Below are 17,776 nucleotides of genomic sequence, written 5' to 3'. Positions count from 1 at the left end.
GCGGTTTCCACGCGAGGCGCTGCCCGCGGTGCCACCCGTAGACAGCCTCCGGCCGAGGCGGCAGCCGGGAGCAGGGCTCGAACCCGGCGGCCCAGAGTTCCCTGTCCCGCCACGGCTGCGGTCCTGCTGCCGCCGTCCTGGGCGGTGAGCGGGAAGGGGCCGAGGCCCTCCCTGCCAGGAGGGGGCGCTGCGGGCGAGGCGGGTGGCCGCCGCTCTGGCCTTGCCCGGGCTCACTGTCCGGAGTGCGGCCCGGTGGAGGGAGCCGCGCGGAGTCGCTGCCTCTGCCCGCCGCCCTCGCTCGCCCGCCGTCATGTCCGTGCCGGTGTCGGGCCCCTTGCACACTGAGCTGGCGGAAGCCGTAGCCCAGGCGCGGGTCTTGGTGGTGGGAGCCGGCGGCATCGGCTGTGAGCTCCTCAAGGACCTGGTGCTCACCGGCTTCAGCAACATCGACGTGGTGCGGGCCGGGGCCGGGGCGGGGGCCGGGGCGAATGAGGGGCTGGAGGGCGGCGGCGCAGCAAAGGCCGGGGTGGGTAGGGGGGGGGGCACAGGGAAGGAGGTGAGGGCCTGGGTGGGCCGGGGCGGTGGGGCCGCGGCGGCGCCGTGGCGGGGAGGCCCCTCCCGCCCGCTGCATTGTCTGCGTGTTTTCAAACTGCTCCTGGCCCGCCAAAGCTGCCGGGCGAGGCGGCCGCGCCGCCCCTGCCGCCGGGGGACGGGCTCTGCCATGAAGGGGCTGCGGCCTGCCGCCACCCTCCGCGCCCTCGCCTCAACGGGGCCGTGCTGTGGGGCTTTTTCCCTCTCGCGGGCCGCTCCGAGCGGCAGTGCCGCTGTGCCTGGGCTCCCCGCCGGGGCGGCCTCGGAGAGGAGGAGCGGGCAAGGGCCGCCTTTCCTCACGGAGGTCTGGCCGCCCGCGTCCCAGGGGTCGGGCCGCCTTCCCGGGGCAGCTCGGCGGAGGAGAGGCTGTATCTGGGAGCCCGCAGATGAAATCTGGTGGGAAACTGGTGTGTTGTGTTCGCTGCTCAGCGACTGCCGTTACAGCCTTGGCTTCGCCTAGTGCCGCCTTGAGTACTGTGGATAATGGTCCGGGGATGGGTTGCTGCGAAAAACAAAATACGTGGGAGGTGAAGTGTATTTTTAGATACCCAGTTGTAAAACTGCCAGTCTTGAAGTCCGGTCACGACAGCTTCCCGCGGGCTGCTGCTGCTTTCACTTTTGCTTCGTGATGCTGATCTCCGAATGTGTATAGGAAGGGCAGGACTGAGAGGGTCGGGATGAGATCGCAAGAGACAGAAACACGATTAGCAAAACTCGAGTACCGAGTTTCCAGACCTTATTTCTTACTGTAGTTCCAAAAGTTCGTGGTGTGAAGAAACAATGGAAGTACAAATCTAGTTAGAGCACAGGTCTGGTTCCTTGAATGCGTTTTTACTTGTATGTGCCTGGCCAGGAATCTCATCAGGGAGTGTTGTATGACAAGTTGTAAGGGTTGTTTTTACCGTCAGACTTGTTGAGCAGAGCATGTAAGAAACAGCTTTTATCTGAAGCGGTTGTGAGGCTGTAGAAGATGACTGGCTTGCTTTGTTGTTCATACAGCTCAGCCCCTTCTACTAATAATCTTTAGGATGTGCTTAGGTGTAATTCCAAGTTGTCCCTTGGAGTTCAGTCTCTCACTGCAAGCCTATCCATTTTCAACATTATATGAGTGAAGCAAATATCAATAGAGGAGTGGAAGTTTGCATTTTCTGCACTGTTTTGTTTTTTTCCACTGTTGGTTTTTTTTTTTTTCTCTGCCTGTCATTTGTGTTGTCCTGCGTTCCATTACAATAGAGTTTAATACCTCCTGATTTTCCACTTAGTCATTAGGCATAAATAAATCTCATTGGGATATGCTTATGGTTTCACTTCCTATAGTTTGATTTTTCTTTAGTTTTCTTTCTTGTGTGTATTGTCTTTCAAGGCAAACATGGTTGGACTCCATTAACTTAAGTACATGTTGGCTCAGGGCCATCTTCATTTAAAAATATCTTTGGCAGTGTTTTATGCAAGACAGAAATGCTTTGATAACATACGGAGTGGGTGGGCACAAAACCGGGGCCAGAGCAAGAAGAGAATTGTTACCCAAAGAGGAAATTTGCTGTTGAAAGAAGTAGTTGATTTTTGCCAACGTTGTTGATTTTGTTGAGGGTTTTCCATGGTTATTAATTCCTAACAAGCATGAAGACCTGGAAGTGTTTTCTGCTTTTATATGTAGGTCAGGATTTTTTAAACCAAAAAGCATCTGGTGGTTTTGAACACCAGACAACACAGAAACGTGGGTTTGTGTTAAGCATACCTTGTTGGAAGGCAGGGCTGTTCTCCTCCAAAATCCAATTACTCAAGATCCAAGTCTGAATTAAAATCGTTAATATCTCTTCTCAGGAAGTTCTGAGGCCTCTCCTTCTAACTTGCAAAAATGGGAACAGTGTAAAAGTTCTTTTAATAAGAGAACTGTTAAATTCTGATCATTCTTAGCTAGGTGGATGCTTCTGCTGAGGTCTCAGTCTCAAGTATCCTCTCTGGAGAGAAGCTACCTTAGCTGCTTTTGGTCATGATAATACTGTTTGCAGTTGTAACCTAAGGACTTGTTATTTCCAGTTAAAATACTGTAAGTTTTGTGGGTGGAGGATGTTTTAACAGAATGATGCACTTCATGATTTTCACTCGAGGTGTTTTTGGCTGTGGACTAAGCAAGTCTGGGAAGTAAGCAGTATGGCAAGGGAGGTAAAAATATGTTTGCAGGTACCATTTTCATGTAAAGATGCAAGACCATGAGTAGTTACTAAAGATATCTAGTTAACAAAGGTTAGCAGTCTCTGCTTTGTAACATATTCCTAAACCATTGTACATTGCCTGTTTGCTCTGTATTCCCAAATGCTCTTATTTGATGTTAAACCTTTTTAGCTATTGCAGTTCTTAGTATATTAAAAGTTAATTAAAAATGCCCAGAAAACAGGAATTTCAATCCTTGGATCTTGCATGCAAGGGATCTGATCTTCAGTGAGAAATGTGTGCCATCCTTGTTTCTGTTATTCAAGTTTGGTTACTGAAATCAAAAGTGTGTGAGAACACCCTGCGTAGGTCATGTTTAAGCTTCACACTGCACAGCCAGCCTGGTAGTCCTCTCCACAGAGCTGAAAGCATTACTGTGTTGCGTGTGAAAGCTTTAGCTCTGGGGATTTGGGAGAAACACTTCTGAGGCTCAGGAAAATTGTCTCCTTCCCCTCCCAGTTCAAAATATTGGGGTCAGGAGAAGACTTCTAAAAAGAGTGGTTGATTTGAGAAGATGTTTAATTCAAGGAAAAGTAGGGGCAACAAAGGTAGGAATAAATCTTAGAAGTTCCAATTAACTCTCCTTAATTGATGTGATAGTGGGCAAAGACATTTGCAGAGGTGGTGTTCATGTGCATACATTAATAAATAGAAACAAGGCCCCTGGGGGAATTGCAGGCATGGCATCCTCTGGGGCTGTGCATGGCAGCTGTTCCGTGGTTTGTGTTTTTAAGCATCTTGGTGGCATGGATTTTTTTTATTTTTTTATAAGTAGACTTCATAATTTTTTAATATGCACTTAGGCAGTTAGTCCTGATGGCAAAGGGTAAAAGCTTTTGCCCTGCAGTGCATGAATTAGATGGCAACACAGCCCCTCAGATTACTGGTTCAGTTGCTCAAAGCCATGATCAAATACAAAGTGGGAATAGTAGTTTGCTGAGTGGCCTTTCTTGGACATGGATTCAAAGAATGTTTTGGGTTGGAAGGCACCTTCAAGATCATCCAGTTCCAACCCCCTGCCATGGGCAGGGGCACCTCCCACTAGCCCAGTTTGCTCAAGGCCTCATCCAACCTGGCCTTGAACACCTCCACCTTGGGGAGGCATGGAACAGAGCCAGAATTTGGGGTGGTCAGTCCCATGCAGAGTTTGGACTCATCTAGAGGGATTTCTGCAGTTTGTGTCCTGTGCTCCTGGTGAATTCTTACTAAAATCTTTATCCTACAGTGAATAGGACAATGAGTTAGTGACTTTCTACCAACTACTCTGCATATGTATCTCAAAAATTGCATGCATTTGCAGTAGGGACTCTTTCTTCAGGGAGTTTCTTGTCATGTAGCCCTTAATTTTTGACCTACAGTCCAATTGTTAGCACTGATTGAACATGTAGGGATTCCTGAAGGGGATGAGGTGATACTTTTGCCTCTAGGGTTATTTGCAGGTCTGAAAAGAGGTCTATAAAGTTTATGCATTTTAGTCATCACACTTGCTTCAAATGATGTTAGTGACTTTGTTCCTTTTATTGCTGTCAAAGTGAAATGGATGTCTCTTGTGTGTTTGTAGATTGATCTGGATACTATCGATGTCAGCAATCTCAACAGGCAGTTTTTGTTCCAGAAGAAGCATGTTGGAAGATCAAAAGCACAGGTGAGGAGTAAGTCAAAGCTGAGGCCTTACTCAGTATTTTATGGGCAATGTTAGGAACCTGTCATGGTTTTGTTTCTGCTGTCAAGAGTTAAATGTTGGTTGATTGGCCGTGGCTGTTATAGAAATATTTGGATCTCAAGCTGGTCAGCTTAATGCTTGGCTAGTATCAAGTCTGTGTTTATAAGGAAGGAAGAAATAATGTAGGGGTTTTGTTTTCTTGTTTTTTATTTCTAGGTTGCCAAGGAAAGCGTGTTACAGTTTCATCCAGAGGCTAACATTACAGCTTACCATGACAGCATCATGAAGTATGTTTGTTTGGATTTTAATCTCCAGTTGACATGGGTTTATGTTCAAATACTGTGTTACTGAAATGCTGCAATTGTGTGCTTTAAGATGTTTTGCAAAAGTACTGCAGTGAAAAGAGCCAGCTGTAAATATGAGTCTGCACACACCTGAGGGGCACTGAGGGTTTTGCAGGAGTTCTCTGATGTGCTGGTAGTAAGCTGTAGTCATTTGCTTGTGCCTATTTTCCATTTTATTAGCAGTATTTAGTATGGAAGGATGCCTTGCTGTCTTGAGCAAGAATTAGATTAAAAGAAACATGAATGTTAATTCTATGATTAAAAAAAATAGTCCTTTTTGTGTGGGTGGGTAACTGAGTATCATTTATGTATGCCCCAGACTGTTTAAAATTTAGTCTCTATGATCCATAGCCAATGAACAGGGTACAAGATGATGTAGGTGTTCATTAGCTTTCATTTGTATTTGTGCAGTTTCTTAAAAACTTCTGTTTTGGAACATTCAGATTTGAACTATGATGTCACTATGAACCACTGACTGAGTGCATCCTTCTCCTGAAAATGTAAAACCATTAATCCTGCTTCCTCTTTGCTTTCTTCACCACCTTCTTCAGCTCAGAAAAATGCAAATTAAAGACACTGAAGTGTCAGGATTTTAAAATCTCATGTCTGGGCTCCTAAGGACATGAAGGCATGATCAAAACCAATTGAGCTATCACAGTACACTGAACTATCAGCAGTCTGATGAGCTGTGGTAATTATAGTGTGCATATTTTAGTCTCAGCTGATGGTTTTTAGGGTCAGTTACCACAGCTCAGCCAATTTACTTGTTAGGTCAGAGCAGTATAATGGCCTTTTCCTTGTCTGCCTATTTCATTGGTCAAATTAGTGCTAATTGCAAGAGCTTCCTTCCAGCAGCATAGCATCCTTGCTTTCACCCCCCTTTAAAATGGGCAGAAGACAAATGAGGCAGTTAAAGGCTAGCAGTAAAGTTATGATCTGTGTAATTTAGCACGTGAACATCAGGCCACCCTTTGCAAGTGTGTAGTTTCTGTTGTGCCATAAACCCCAACCACTTTGATACACATTTCTTGTTTGTTTCTTTTCTCTGTAGCCCTGACTATAACGTAGAGTTCTTCCGCCAGTTTACCTTGGTTATGAATGCTCTGGATAACAGAGGTGAGCTTTGCACTGTGGGTTTGTGTTGGAGATGAAAATGCTGTTGCTTGCTCATAGAACTTGAATGTGTTCCACTCTTAGTTGTGCTGCAGTGTCAGCGAAATAATCCTCTTAAGCCCTCTGTAGTTTGTGTGCTTCTACAAAGTGTAGTTGGTGCTTTGAAGGTAAAACATTTGCTGCTGTGTTGCTGCTTTACAGGATAGTGGAGTGTGGGAACACCAGCTATGAGCGGTGTGAGCAATCTGGCAGTGCAGGCCTAAGAGCCTGACATGGTGGTAGGCTATGCTCAGCGTAAGTGCAGAGCCAGCTATCAGTATGCCAAAACAGCGCTGTGCCTGCAGCACTGTAACTAAAACAAGACGCTGGTAGCTAGAAACATAGTAAGTTATCTCGGGACAACAGGACATGCACCTGCATCAAGAAACCTTGTGTTGGACCAATAATCTACAATAGTGTGATGTGTGGTCACTCATAGGGGACCAATGAGTCCATGCCAATGAGGCATACCAAGGTTGTATAAATTGTAGCAGTTTCCTTGCTACGCACTACTTCTTCTTTTTCTGCCTGTCCTGTCTCCTCTCCTTCCATGCTTTGCTGTGCCATGCTTTCACCATAGGCCTGAGCCATAGGCCTGCAATACTGGAACAATAAAGGATCAGTACCGATCATATTGGTCAGCCGTATTGATTCCAAGAACCTCCATCGTCGCCATATCTGGCTAAAGTAGAGTCTGCTATGGATGTATTTTGTGTTAATTGAGGGGAATGGATTGAAGCTTGAGGAGGAGGGGTTTCGACTGGAGATTAGGAAGAAATTCTTGACAGTGACAGTGGGGAGACACTGGCACAGGTTGCCCAGGGAGGCGCTGGATGCCTTCTCCCTGGAGGCGTTCAAGGCCAGGTTGGATGAGGCCTTGAGCAACCTGGGCTGGTGGGAGGTGTCCCTGCCCATGGCAGGGAGGTTGGAACTGGATGATCTTCAAGGTCCCTTCCAACCCAACCCATTCTAGGATTCAATGAAAATGGACTTTGCAAAAGGCATAGTACTGTGGAATGAAACAAGGCAGATGAAGGATAAATGTTTGCATGAGAGGCTCGTTTGCATATGGAGAAGTCAAACTTGTGCTTTTTTAATGATTCCGTTTTTCTTTGCAAACTCTTGATTTGTAGCTGCCCGTAACCATGTGAACAGGATGTGTCTGGCTGCTGATGTTCCTCTGATAGAGAGTGGAACTGCAGGCTACCTTGGACAAGTAACAGTTATTAAGAAGGTGAGATTCTGTCTCTCTCTTTGTCACTTGGCTATTTTAGACAGCAGGCACTTGTGCCTGTTGAGAGCTAGTTACAGTTCATCTGGTAACAGCACACAGTGGCAGGAGCCTTCACATTGTGACAAGGAAATGTTTCCCTTTTCCCAGGGAATGACAGAATGTTATGAATGCCATCCTAAGCCAACCCAGAAGACTTTTCCAGGCTGCACTATTAGAAATACACCATCAGAACCTATCCACTGCATTGTGTGGGCTAAGTATTTGTTCAAGTAAGTGATTGCTGTAAAAAAAAAAAAAAAGGTACTCTGGGTCACTGTCCTGATTTATAAACCTACAAACAAAAAGTGGACACATGCTTTATGGGTTTGGTTTTTGGTTGGTTTGGGGATTTAAAAACAATTAATGTTAATTATAGCTAAAATTTCCCATTCTTTAACTTGGGTTTTGGGGGCATTGGGAGGTTTGTTACTACTTAGGCCTTGCTCTAATATCACAGAAGATCAGAAGTACTTTGGCACAGCAGTGGGGGGTGAGGTTACTTTATTCTTCAATACATTTTTCAGTGTAATGCATGTGTGCATGTAACTTTTGCTGGGTTCTTGGAGGGTTGTAAGCAAGGCATTTACTTCTGCAGTGGAAAGACAAGGCTGGGTGAGGTGTGGAGCAAGATAGCAGAGCTGGTTTGCTACATCCATGTTTGTGTTGCACATTCTGTGTTGTCAGTTCAAAAAGCACGATACATGAAGAGGCACTCTGACAGCAGAGCTTCTGAAGTGGATATATATCCATTAGGAAGTATTTCAGTCTCTAACCAAATATGATGAAATTCCAGTGTTGTGTTGTTCTTAATCATTATGTAGCCAGTTGTTTGGAGAAGAAGATGCTGATCAAGAAGTCTCTCCTGACAGAGCTGATCCTGAAGCTGCCTGTGAGTGTGACACAAGCTGGTAGCTTACCCTGTTACTGAAATGTTCTCTTGCAGAGATTGTGACTTGTTTCTGTGATTCCTTAATGTTGCAGAGTCCAGCTCCATTTTCCTTTAAGAGGATTCCATTTGCTGTACCCTTGGACAACAAGACTTTGAGATGTGTTAACAGTAGTTTCACTTTCAGACCTTCATGTGCATTACGCATAGTTTAGTTCTCTCATACTGCTGCTTATTAGATATTTGCAACGTTTTCAGTGGGTTTTAGTTAACTTTTGCATGGAGAATGTGCACAAGATCTCTTCAGAGCTGCATCTTTCAAAGAGTGGTGTATAAACTCACATAAAACAACTGCTGCTGGAATGCTTGGTGGCAGACACAATGGTGTTGAGCTAAGCAAAGATGGCAGGGCAGCTGCAGGAGGGCCTGAGCTGGAGCTCACTCATGTCTGTAGTGAGCATGTTGTCCAGTAATGCTGTTTAGAACCAGTGGACATGGATGGTGTGTCAGGGAGGAGGAGTCAGTGCACCTCTGGTGAAGGGAACTCAAGTCTGGTATGGCTCTGCAGGTCCTCTGAAGCAATCCACAAAGCTGTGGACAAACATCTGTGGCACTGGTTTGAATCTGTAGAGGGCACTCAAAAAAGCTTTTTGTGAGAAACCTGAAGGAGTGCTAAGCAGCCATGGGGAGGATAAAATGGTGAAGGACTTGAAGTGCTTGCACTGCTTAAATGATAGCTAAATGTTGATTAGAGGAATGTCTTAGACTGGTGGTCAGCATGCCTGATTAAGTCATAAAGAATAATAAAGTGAGGACTGACTACAAAAAGTAGTGGAATGTTTTACAACACAGAATGGCTGGGCAATGATGTCTGTCTGGTGCAGATAGACTTGAAATGATGCACTGGTGAAAGGGAAGAAAAGGTCATAAAGTGATGATGTTGATTTGTTGCAATCAGGCAAGATGTTAATAGATAGTTTTGTGAAAACATCACCTGCTGCTCATTAAGAGTCATGTCAGCAATTGCTGGCTGTGACTGGGAAAGAAACACAATGAATAGCATCTGTGTGCCTGGGTTTTTACTATGCTGGAATAACCAGAGGAAGGAAGTTGATTTATTTTTGTGCTGAAGTTCTACCCAAACTAAGCCTCCTCAGCGAGGGAAAGAGACTACTGAAAGGGGATGGTTAGACATTGATGAAACCACAACATGATGTGGAGAAAATGAACAGGAAACAGCTGTTCACTCTTTCTGCAAACAGGAATTAGGTGAAATCAAGTTACATTGGTGACTTGCAGAAGCAAAAAGGAGTGGGCACCCTGTGTCTGGTTCATTTTGGTGGGTGCAGTAAAGCCATTTCATTTTGGTTAGTGACTCTAGAGGAAATATTTGGATGTGCTTGTCCCTTTTTTTTTTTTTTTTTTAATTAAACTGTTTAACACTTTATTAACAGGGGAGCCAGCAGAAGCAGAAGCCAGAGCACGAGCATCCAATGAGGATGGTGAGATCAAACGTGTTTCAACTAAGGAGTGGGCTAAATCAACTGGATACGACCCAGTTAAACTGTTTACTAAGGTATCTTCCTTACCCCCAATAAATATCTTTATTTGAAGTGTGTGAGGTGCTTTCAAGTGAAGTCAGAACCCAGTTTGGACACTTAATGCTAGCCATCAGTGAGGTAATTATGTTGTGATTGCCACCAATTTTGCTGTAGGGTTGGTCTTCTACAACACTTGCTTGTTTTGCAGCATTCCATCTGTGTCTGCACAGATGGCTTCAGCAGCTTGGCCATATTGTAGAGAAAACACTTTATTCTCATTATTTGTAACATGAAAAGGGAAAGCTGAGTTCTCTACGAGTTTGGGCATAGTCAGAATCAATCTAAGCACCTAAAATCCATCGGTCACCTGTGCATCATCAGGCTCTGGCGTAAGAAAATGCAAACTGCTGTAGTTTTCCTTCTAAAGCAGTTGCCAAAAGTGAATAAAGAGAGGAAATGAGCTTAGAATGTGATGTTGATGAGTAGCAATCACTTCCCTTAGCAAATTCATTGGCTGGTAGGTAAGAATATCTCAGGAAGAGCTGTAATGGTGGCCTCAGCAGGCACCTGAGCCTACTCTGGACTATTGTTGCTTGATTTTATTTTTTTTCCTTGCTTTTTTTTACTTTACTGCTCCTCAAATTAATCCAATCTGTGCCTGCTTTATGCAGTAAGTACTGGAGAATGGGAAATAGGAAGCTTTTCCAATCTTTTTCCTGTGGAGTTTGATTTTTATTTATGCTGTTGAAAGTATTTTCAAGGACAGCAGCAAAACCTCATCAATCTAATGTTGGTTGGTTGTTGTTTTTTTCAGTTTCACACCAAATGTAAAAATAGTTCCCTTTTTTCCCCCTCTCTAATGGTTTTTGGGTTTGTTTGAGTTTTTTCCTTCTGTTTCCTAGCTTTTCAAAGATGATATCCGATATCTGCTGACAATGGATAAGCTGTGGAGGAAGAGAAAGCCTCCAGTGCCGCTGGACTGGGCTGAGGTACAAAAGCAAGGTAATTGTCCTTCCTCCCACTGTGTATTTGAAAGTCATACCTGCTGTTGGGTGATGCAGCACTGCAACACAGCCATCTTCTCACTCTCTCAGCTGGGTACTGAGCGTGAACACAGCAATTCTTTGCCATTCCCAGAGACTTTGCATTTTTTTTCTCTGTGTAGAAAATTATTTTCTAGAACTGGTTTGTTGTTTGTTATTGTAGATAGTCACAAAATTAGGGTCAGCTTGTTCTAGGGGACCTTACCATGAACACTGATGCATCTATCCTTGAAAGCTGAGCTCTGCTGCAAATGTGAATTTGCTGTACCTTGTGCCTGTCTAGGTGGTTGATGTAAGTCCAGCTGTAGATGCAGTTTTAAATGCAGATGTGTTGTCATGGGTTTGGGCTACTGCAGTTCAATTTAAAACATACTTGGTCTTGCTGAAATTGGGAAATTCCTTTAGCTCTTGGAGAGAACTTCAGTGGGATTTATAGGTATTCCTGATGCTCATTTTCTTTTTTTCTTTTCCCAAAGAGAAAAACACATCTGACCAACAAAATGAATCCTCTGCAGTCTTGAAGGATCAGCAGGTTCTGGATGTCAAGAGCTATGCACACTTATTTTCAAAGAGTGTTGAAACCCTGAGACTTCACCTGGCTGAGAAGGGTGATGGAGCAGAGCTCATATGGGATAAGGTTAGTTTGCCAAACACACAAGAAGCAGTTGCACTCTGCAGTGCAAATATCAACTGGATTCAGCTGGAAGAGGAAGTGTGGCTTGCAAATCAAATAGCAAACAAGAAGCCTGTGCAGTGAAACTTCCTGCAGCTAACATTTTAGGAGCCATGTTTTGCAGACTTTGAATTTTTAATTATTCCTTTTTTTTTCTTTTTTTTTTTGTATTAAATTCTTGCAGGATGACCCTTCTGCAATGGATTTTGTCACTTCTGCTGCCAATCTCAGGATGCATGTTTTCAGTATGAATATGAAGAGCAGATTTGATATCAAGTGTAAGGATAAAATGCAACATTGTTTTATGTCAATGATGATAACCTAAACTTCTTATTTGCTGTTAAAAATCTTCCATACTCTTGCTTATTTTGCAGCAATGGCAGGAAATATCATCCCAGCTATAGCTACTACTAATGCAGTCATAGCTGGTCTGATAGTGCTGGAGGGGTTGAAGATTTTATCAGGAAAAATAGATCAGTGTAGAACGGTAAGTGGGACTGAGACACTTCTGCTTTCTTGTTCTTTCTTTAGAAGTCACATTTCTCTTGCTTTGACTGCTTTGTAGTTTTACTGTCTCTCACTTGTTGCTTCAGTAGATACTGAATGTACTGGGAACGTTCAGCCACAATGAAGAGAAGTGGAAGTTTAAAGGCTGATTAAATTCCTCTGATTTAATAAAAAATGGCTGCTGGGTAGGAGAGAGAACCAGGCTGACATCCCTTGAAACATCTCATGTTCCAGGTTGCTTGGCAATAGCTGTTCAACCACACAGGTGTCCTTGGGGACTGGCTGTGGTACTCACTCCTCTTCAGCAGGCATGTCAAAAAGGATTAGGGACAACCTGTGAGAAGATGACAACAAATGTGTATGAAAACAGATTTACAGCTGCTGTCACAGAATAACATGGTTTATTCTTGTCTGTCTCAAGATCTTTCTGAACAAGCAGCCAAATCCCAGGAAGAAGCTGTTAGTTCCTTGTGCTTTGGATCCACCAAACCCCAACTGTTATGTGTGTGCAAGTAAGCCAGAAGTGACTGTGAAACTGAATGTGCACAAAGTTACTGTGCTCACACTCCAGGACAAGGTAAAGCTGAAATATTAGCTACAGCTTTCATTTTGATTCTAATACTGTAAATCAGTCAAGTTAGAGGTTTGCTCTGTGTATTTTGACTGAGAATCAGCTGTGTATGGTTGCTCTGCATTTGTCCTTTTCCTCAGCTCTAGGAGCAGCCAGATCAGGCAGTCTGCTTCTTGCTCTTGTATCTCTTGTGAAAGAATGTTCTCTGATTTTTGTGGTGGCTTTAAAGCTTGGTCATATATAACAGCAAAAGCTACATTTGTGCTTCAGTTGTATAGTTCAGTAACTACATTACTGTGGCAGAGTCAATGATGCAATTCTGTCATTTTATGGAAGATGTTCAACAAAGATTTTCAGTCTGAACCTGTGGGTTTCAGACAGTGAAAATGTAATTATTTTGTTCCTGAAAGTGTGTGGTGGGGAGGGGAAGTGCAGGCTTTCAGCAGATGCCTGAAAATGAGCCTGGGCCACAAAAGTCAAAATAGTTCAAGGTTCTTTCTTTTCTAAGTGGTTTTTAATCAGCTATTGATGAAATAATCCTATTCATCTTTTCAGATAGTGAAAGAAAAGTTTGCTATGGTAGCACCAGATGTACAAATAGATGATGGAAAAGGAACTATTCTTATCTCTTCAGAGGAAGGAGAAACAGAAGGTGCGTATACTGAAGCTTTTTAGATAGGAAGATATCAAGCTGTAGAGAGTATAGCAGATGTTCTGGTGTTCATCCTGTAGAGCAGTATTCAAAGTGAACTGGACTTGCAAGTACTTTGTGGCTGAGTAGGAGTTAGTGGTGTTGTCTGCAAGCCTGCTTGTCCAGTTCAGCTTTCCTATCTGAAGTGCTTTTCAGCTGGAGTGTCAGGATTCCTTTCAAAATTAGGTATTCAGCTATACTGAATGCCTCTCTTTGAATGTCTCCTTCATGTTCTTAGGTACTGGTCTTTTTAGGATGCTTATAGGCACTGCTGTCTACAAATAGTATCTCCCAAATGTTGAGCCTAATGAGGTTCAGCAAGAGTAATTGTAGAGTCCTGCACCTGGGGAGGAACACCACCATGCACCAATACAGGTTAGGGGTTCACCTGCTAGAAAGCAGCTCCATGGAGAAGGACCTTGGTGTCCTGGTGGACAATAAGTTACCCATGGGACAGCAGTGTGCCCTTGTGGCCAACAAGGCCAATGGTGTCCTGGGGTGTATTCAGAAGAGCATGGCCAGCAGGTCAAGGTTTTTTCTCCCCCTGCTATTCTGCCCTGATGAGACCACATCTGGCATACTGTGTCTAGTTCTGGGCTTCCCAGTTTGAGGGACAGGGATCTGCTGGAGAGAGCCCAATGGAGGCCACGAGGTTGATGAAGGGACTGGAACATCTGCCTGATGGGGAAAGGTTGGGAGACCTGGGTCTTTTGAGTCTGGAGAAGAGAAGGATGAGAAGAGATTTATCAATGGTTACAGATATCTGAGGGGTGTCAAGAAGGGGCCATGCTCTTTGCTTCTCTACATAAAACTGCTGGAGTACTTATTTCATCACCTGGATTCAGGTGCAAAGGAGCTCTGTTAAAAGCTGTATCCATGCACTTTTTCCCTCTTTTCCTAGCAAACAACCACAGGAAATTATCAGACTTTGGAATTCGAAATGGCACTCGGCTACAAGCAGATGATTTCCTCCAGGACTATACACTCTTAATCAATGTGCTGCATAGGTAAGGAACTCCCAAATCACTCTTTGTGTGTGGAGTTGTAGTACAGTTCCACAAACTTGGAATTTTAAACTAAGGAATAAGGCTCAGAGGCTAAGCTGTGGAAAGTGCAGAGTCAAAAGAGGAATTGTTGAATTGATAGATTTTCAGGTAGTTGGCTTGGGTTTGATTTGGCTGTTGTGGTGGTTTGGGGGTTGGTTTGTTGTTTCTTTTAATACAGAGTGAAAACTAATTGTGATTTTTTTTTTTAAACATTTATTTGTAATGAATTTACAGAGTTTGGAGGTTTTGGTTAGGTGGTTGTGGTCTTAGGGCTTGGGGTTGGTGTGGTTTAGGGTGTTGGGTTTGGATTTTACTGGTTTTTTTTTTAATGCAGAATGAAAAGGAATTGTTATTTTTCTATGCATTTATAGAGTTTAGGGGTTTGATTTGGGGGTTGTGGTTTGGGGGTTGGTGTTTTGGTTTGGCTTGTTGGTTTTCTGGTTTGGGGTGGTTGGTTGGTTTGTTCTACAACAGTAACTGGACAAAGTTTATTTAAATAACTTGTCTTTACACAACATTTTTCTTTCCACAACATAAAAATGCACTGCAACACCATGTTTACTTTTGGGGCAGCCAACAAGTGAGAGATTCCTGTTTAGAAATAAACATTTTAAAAGGAAGAAAGGGAAAAGCCAACCCACTCCAGTGTGCTGGGGCAGTGAGTCCTCTGCACGAGTAGCTGTGTTCAGGTGCAGCAGTGCAACTAGAAGGCACTTGGAAATAAGTAGGGGGTGTGTGTGTAACCCTGGATAATAAGATATATGTTTTATACACTAAACACACTGTGCTTGCAGTCAGAGCAGGAATCACACAGTCACAGAATGCCAGGCTGGAATGTGACATTGAGGAAGAGAGGTAACCCCCAGTAATGACTTTCTGTCTCATTTCTAAGCATTTTAAGTCATGGCACTGGGTGGAGCAGTGTTTAGGGATAGAAAAAGCACAAATTCTAAAGGAGGACTGAACAGATTGTGCTCTTTTGGTTTTTAGTGGTTTTCCTATCTTGTGTCAGCTGCAGGATGCTCTAACACTGGAATGCTATACTTTGTCAAAAAGCCAGGGGGGGTCATTTTCACCTAGCTGATAAAAGCGTCTCTGTTTGTCTGCAGTGAAGACCTAGAGAAAGATGTAGAATTCGAAGTTGTTGGTGATACTCCTGATGGCCCTAAACCATCAGAACCCACATCAAAGAACATTACCAATGGTAGTGATGATGGAGCACAGCCCTCAACATCAACAGGTAAGTAACAGTATCAATATGGAAGCAAACAAAACAAACTTTCAGTAGTGTAATCCAGTCTGCAGTTTTGTGGCTTAGATTTGCCAACATTAAATAAACAGCATTTAAGTTGCCTGAAATAAGATAATTTGTGTATAAATATTAACACTAAATAGAAAAATGCACATTGGTAGTTGGGATAAAATAGACAATCAAGATTGTTCAAGGGTCCAAGCCCCCTGCAGTCACCAGGGAAACCTCCAGCTAGAGCAGGCTGCCCAGGGCAACATCAAGTCTGATCTTGAATGACTCCAGCGACAGAGCCTCAACCACATCCCTGGGCAAACTGTGCCACTATTTCACCACCCTCACTGTGAAGAACTTCCTCCTGATATCCAACCCAAACCTGCCCTGCTCCAGTTTTAGAGCATGTGAGAAGCCTGTTTTATCCTGACCTCAGGACAACTCTGACTGCTCCTGCAGCTGAAGGGCACAGACTATGGGCAAAGAGTGCTCCAAACCGCATTTGTTGTTAGTGATATTCTTCTGTCTCAAACAGAGTGGAGTCTTCTAAACTAAAGCCATTCTTTTGCAGCTCCAGAGGAAGAGGATGTTATGTTTGTTGAAGAAAGTGGAAGTTCTTCAGGCAAGACTGATGATGACAAGGAGAACAAAAGCCGCAAGAGAAAGCTAGAAGAGAAAGAGGCTGTTGGGACAAAGCGAGCACGTGCTAAGCAGACAGAAGATGATGAGGAGGAGGAGGAGGATGAAATTATAGCATTAGACTGAGCATGCAAATGCCCCTTGACAAAATGATTCAGTTTATGGAATTCAGTAACAGCAGATTCTGTTGGGATGTGAAAAATGTCCAGAACTAGACTGATTTTAAGGCCTTTGTTCTAAGTGAGTACCAAACTAATTTGTGTCTGTTTCTCTTGACGATAAAGCTCTCATCTCAATAGACTCTCTCAGAAGCTTTTCCATTAATTCCATATATTAAATGTAGTAGAAATATAGTTTATAAATACTCACAGATAAGTATTTGCTTAAACAGTCATGAAAAGAAGCATGTTGGTTTAGTGTAAATACATTTTAGGTATAATAAAATAGGAGGAAAAAAAACCCCAAACCTACTCTTGTTTAGCCAAGGGTCATCAGCTGATGCCCAGATTTTCAGTAACTCCTTTTTTCCCCTCCCCTCCCTTTTTTTTTCCTTTTTCTTCTTTTAATTTTGTTTTGCTTTATATTTCTTTTTTTTTTTTTCTTGAAGCAAAATCTTTTGTGCCTAGTCCTAAACATTTTTCACACCCTGAACAAGCAAAAGAAGAAAATTCAATAAAGAGGAGAATCCAACAAAGCGAATGAGTGCCCTGTTTTAACAGTGTTCTCCAAGCTCAGCTGGCACTTTGTACATTACTGTAAAACTGCTATGATTTCCTCAAGGTTTTCAGCTCGTACTGCCTGGTATGTCAATGTAAGAAGCAAATTTTTGTGTATTGTTACAGTTTCAGGTTATTTATATTTGATGTTTTGTAAACTCAAGATACTCCTATACTGTACATCTGATGGACCAAATAAATGACATCTGAAATACTTGCTACATTTGCTTGCACAGTCCAAGTTGATGCTGACTGGTGGGATTTTACACTGTATAGCCTTCCAAAATGACTGTATTATTTTCATTTTTCTAAGCATAACCTAGTAGTACAGAACTGAAGCTTCACTTGTTTGAGGTGAAAGGGGAATTTTTTTAATAAAACTTTTGTGAATGTTCTTTTTTGTTGGACAATCAGTTATTGGCCTTTTCAGTCAGAGCATTTGTGAGACCCCACCTTGCATGTTTCCTCCAGTCCCCAGCATAAGAAGGACACAGAGCTGTTGGAGTGTGTCCAGAGGAGGCCACAAAGGACTGGAGCACCTCTGCCATGAGGATAGGCTGAGGGAGCTGAGGGTGTTCAGCCTGCAGAAGACTGAACCTGAAGGGATCCTACAGGAAGGTTGCAGAGGGACTTTTCCTGATGGTGTTTAGAGACAGGACAAGGGGGAATGGTTTGAAGCTCAGGGAGAGCAGGGTCAGACTGGATCTTAGGAAGTTGTTCTTCAGTACAGGGGTGGTGAGACTCTGGAATAGGCTGCCCAGGGAGGTTGTGGATGCCTCCTTTGTGGGACTGTTCAAGGCCAGGCTGGATGAATACTTGAGCAGCTCAGTCCAGTTAAGAGTCATCCTTGAAGCAGCTTGCAAATGTCAAGCAATTGCATCAGTGACCTCAAAGCTACTGCAGTTCTACACAGGCAGAACTACACAGGTAAGTGTCTGTAGATACGAAGAAGCAGCTCCACAGAAATGCTACTCCCACTGCTT

The 17,776-nt window shown here is 43.5% G+C and overlaps 1 protein-coding gene across 3 annotated transcripts; it reads left to right on the top strand.

Annotated features, from left to right (window-relative positions):
- The first annotated feature begins 238 nt into the window (after positions 1 to 238).
- On the top strand, positions 239 to 17,179 carry UBA2 (ubiquitin like modifier activating enzyme 2). Of its 3 annotated transcripts, XR_008462723.1 has the most exons (18): positions 239 to 454; positions 4,367 to 4,450; positions 4,685 to 4,755; positions 5,864 to 5,928; positions 7,098 to 7,198; positions 7,346 to 7,467; positions 8,059 to 8,126; positions 9,578 to 9,699; positions 10,567 to 10,666; positions 11,184 to 11,344; positions 11,565 to 11,658; positions 11,755 to 11,867; positions 12,309 to 12,464; positions 13,014 to 13,110; positions 14,051 to 14,156; positions 15,305 to 15,435; positions 16,010 to 16,317; positions 16,685 to 17,179. XR_008462723.1 is itself a non-coding variant. In XM_054169989.1 (17 exons), the coding sequence occupies exons 1-17, from the start codon at positions 311 to 313 to the stop codon at positions 16,201 to 16,203; spliced, it is 1,929 nt and encodes a 642-aa protein (XP_054025964.1). In that variant the 5' UTR covers positions 239 to 310; the 3' UTR covers positions 16,204 to 16,668. The 3 variants fall into 3 exon arrangements, 2 of the variants coding, with proteins under 2 accessions (XP_054025964.1, XP_054025965.1); XM_054169989.1 differs by lacking the exon at positions 16,685 to 17,179 and having other exon boundaries at positions 16,010 to 16,668; XM_054169990.1 differs by lacking the exons at positions 239 to 454; positions 16,685 to 17,179 and adding an exon at positions 970 to 987 and having other exon boundaries at positions 16,010 to 16,668.
- The last annotated feature ends 597 nt before the right edge of the window (positions 17,180 to 17,776 follow it).

The sequence above is a fragment of the Dryobates pubescens genome, chromosome 19, assembly GCF_014839835.1.
Source record: "Dryobates pubescens isolate bDryPub1 chromosome 19, bDryPub1.pri, whole genome shotgun sequence".
NCBI lineage: Eukaryota > Metazoa > Chordata > Aves > Piciformes > Picidae > Dryobates > Dryobates pubescens.
This window is presented reverse-complemented; position numbering and strand designations above follow the sequence as displayed.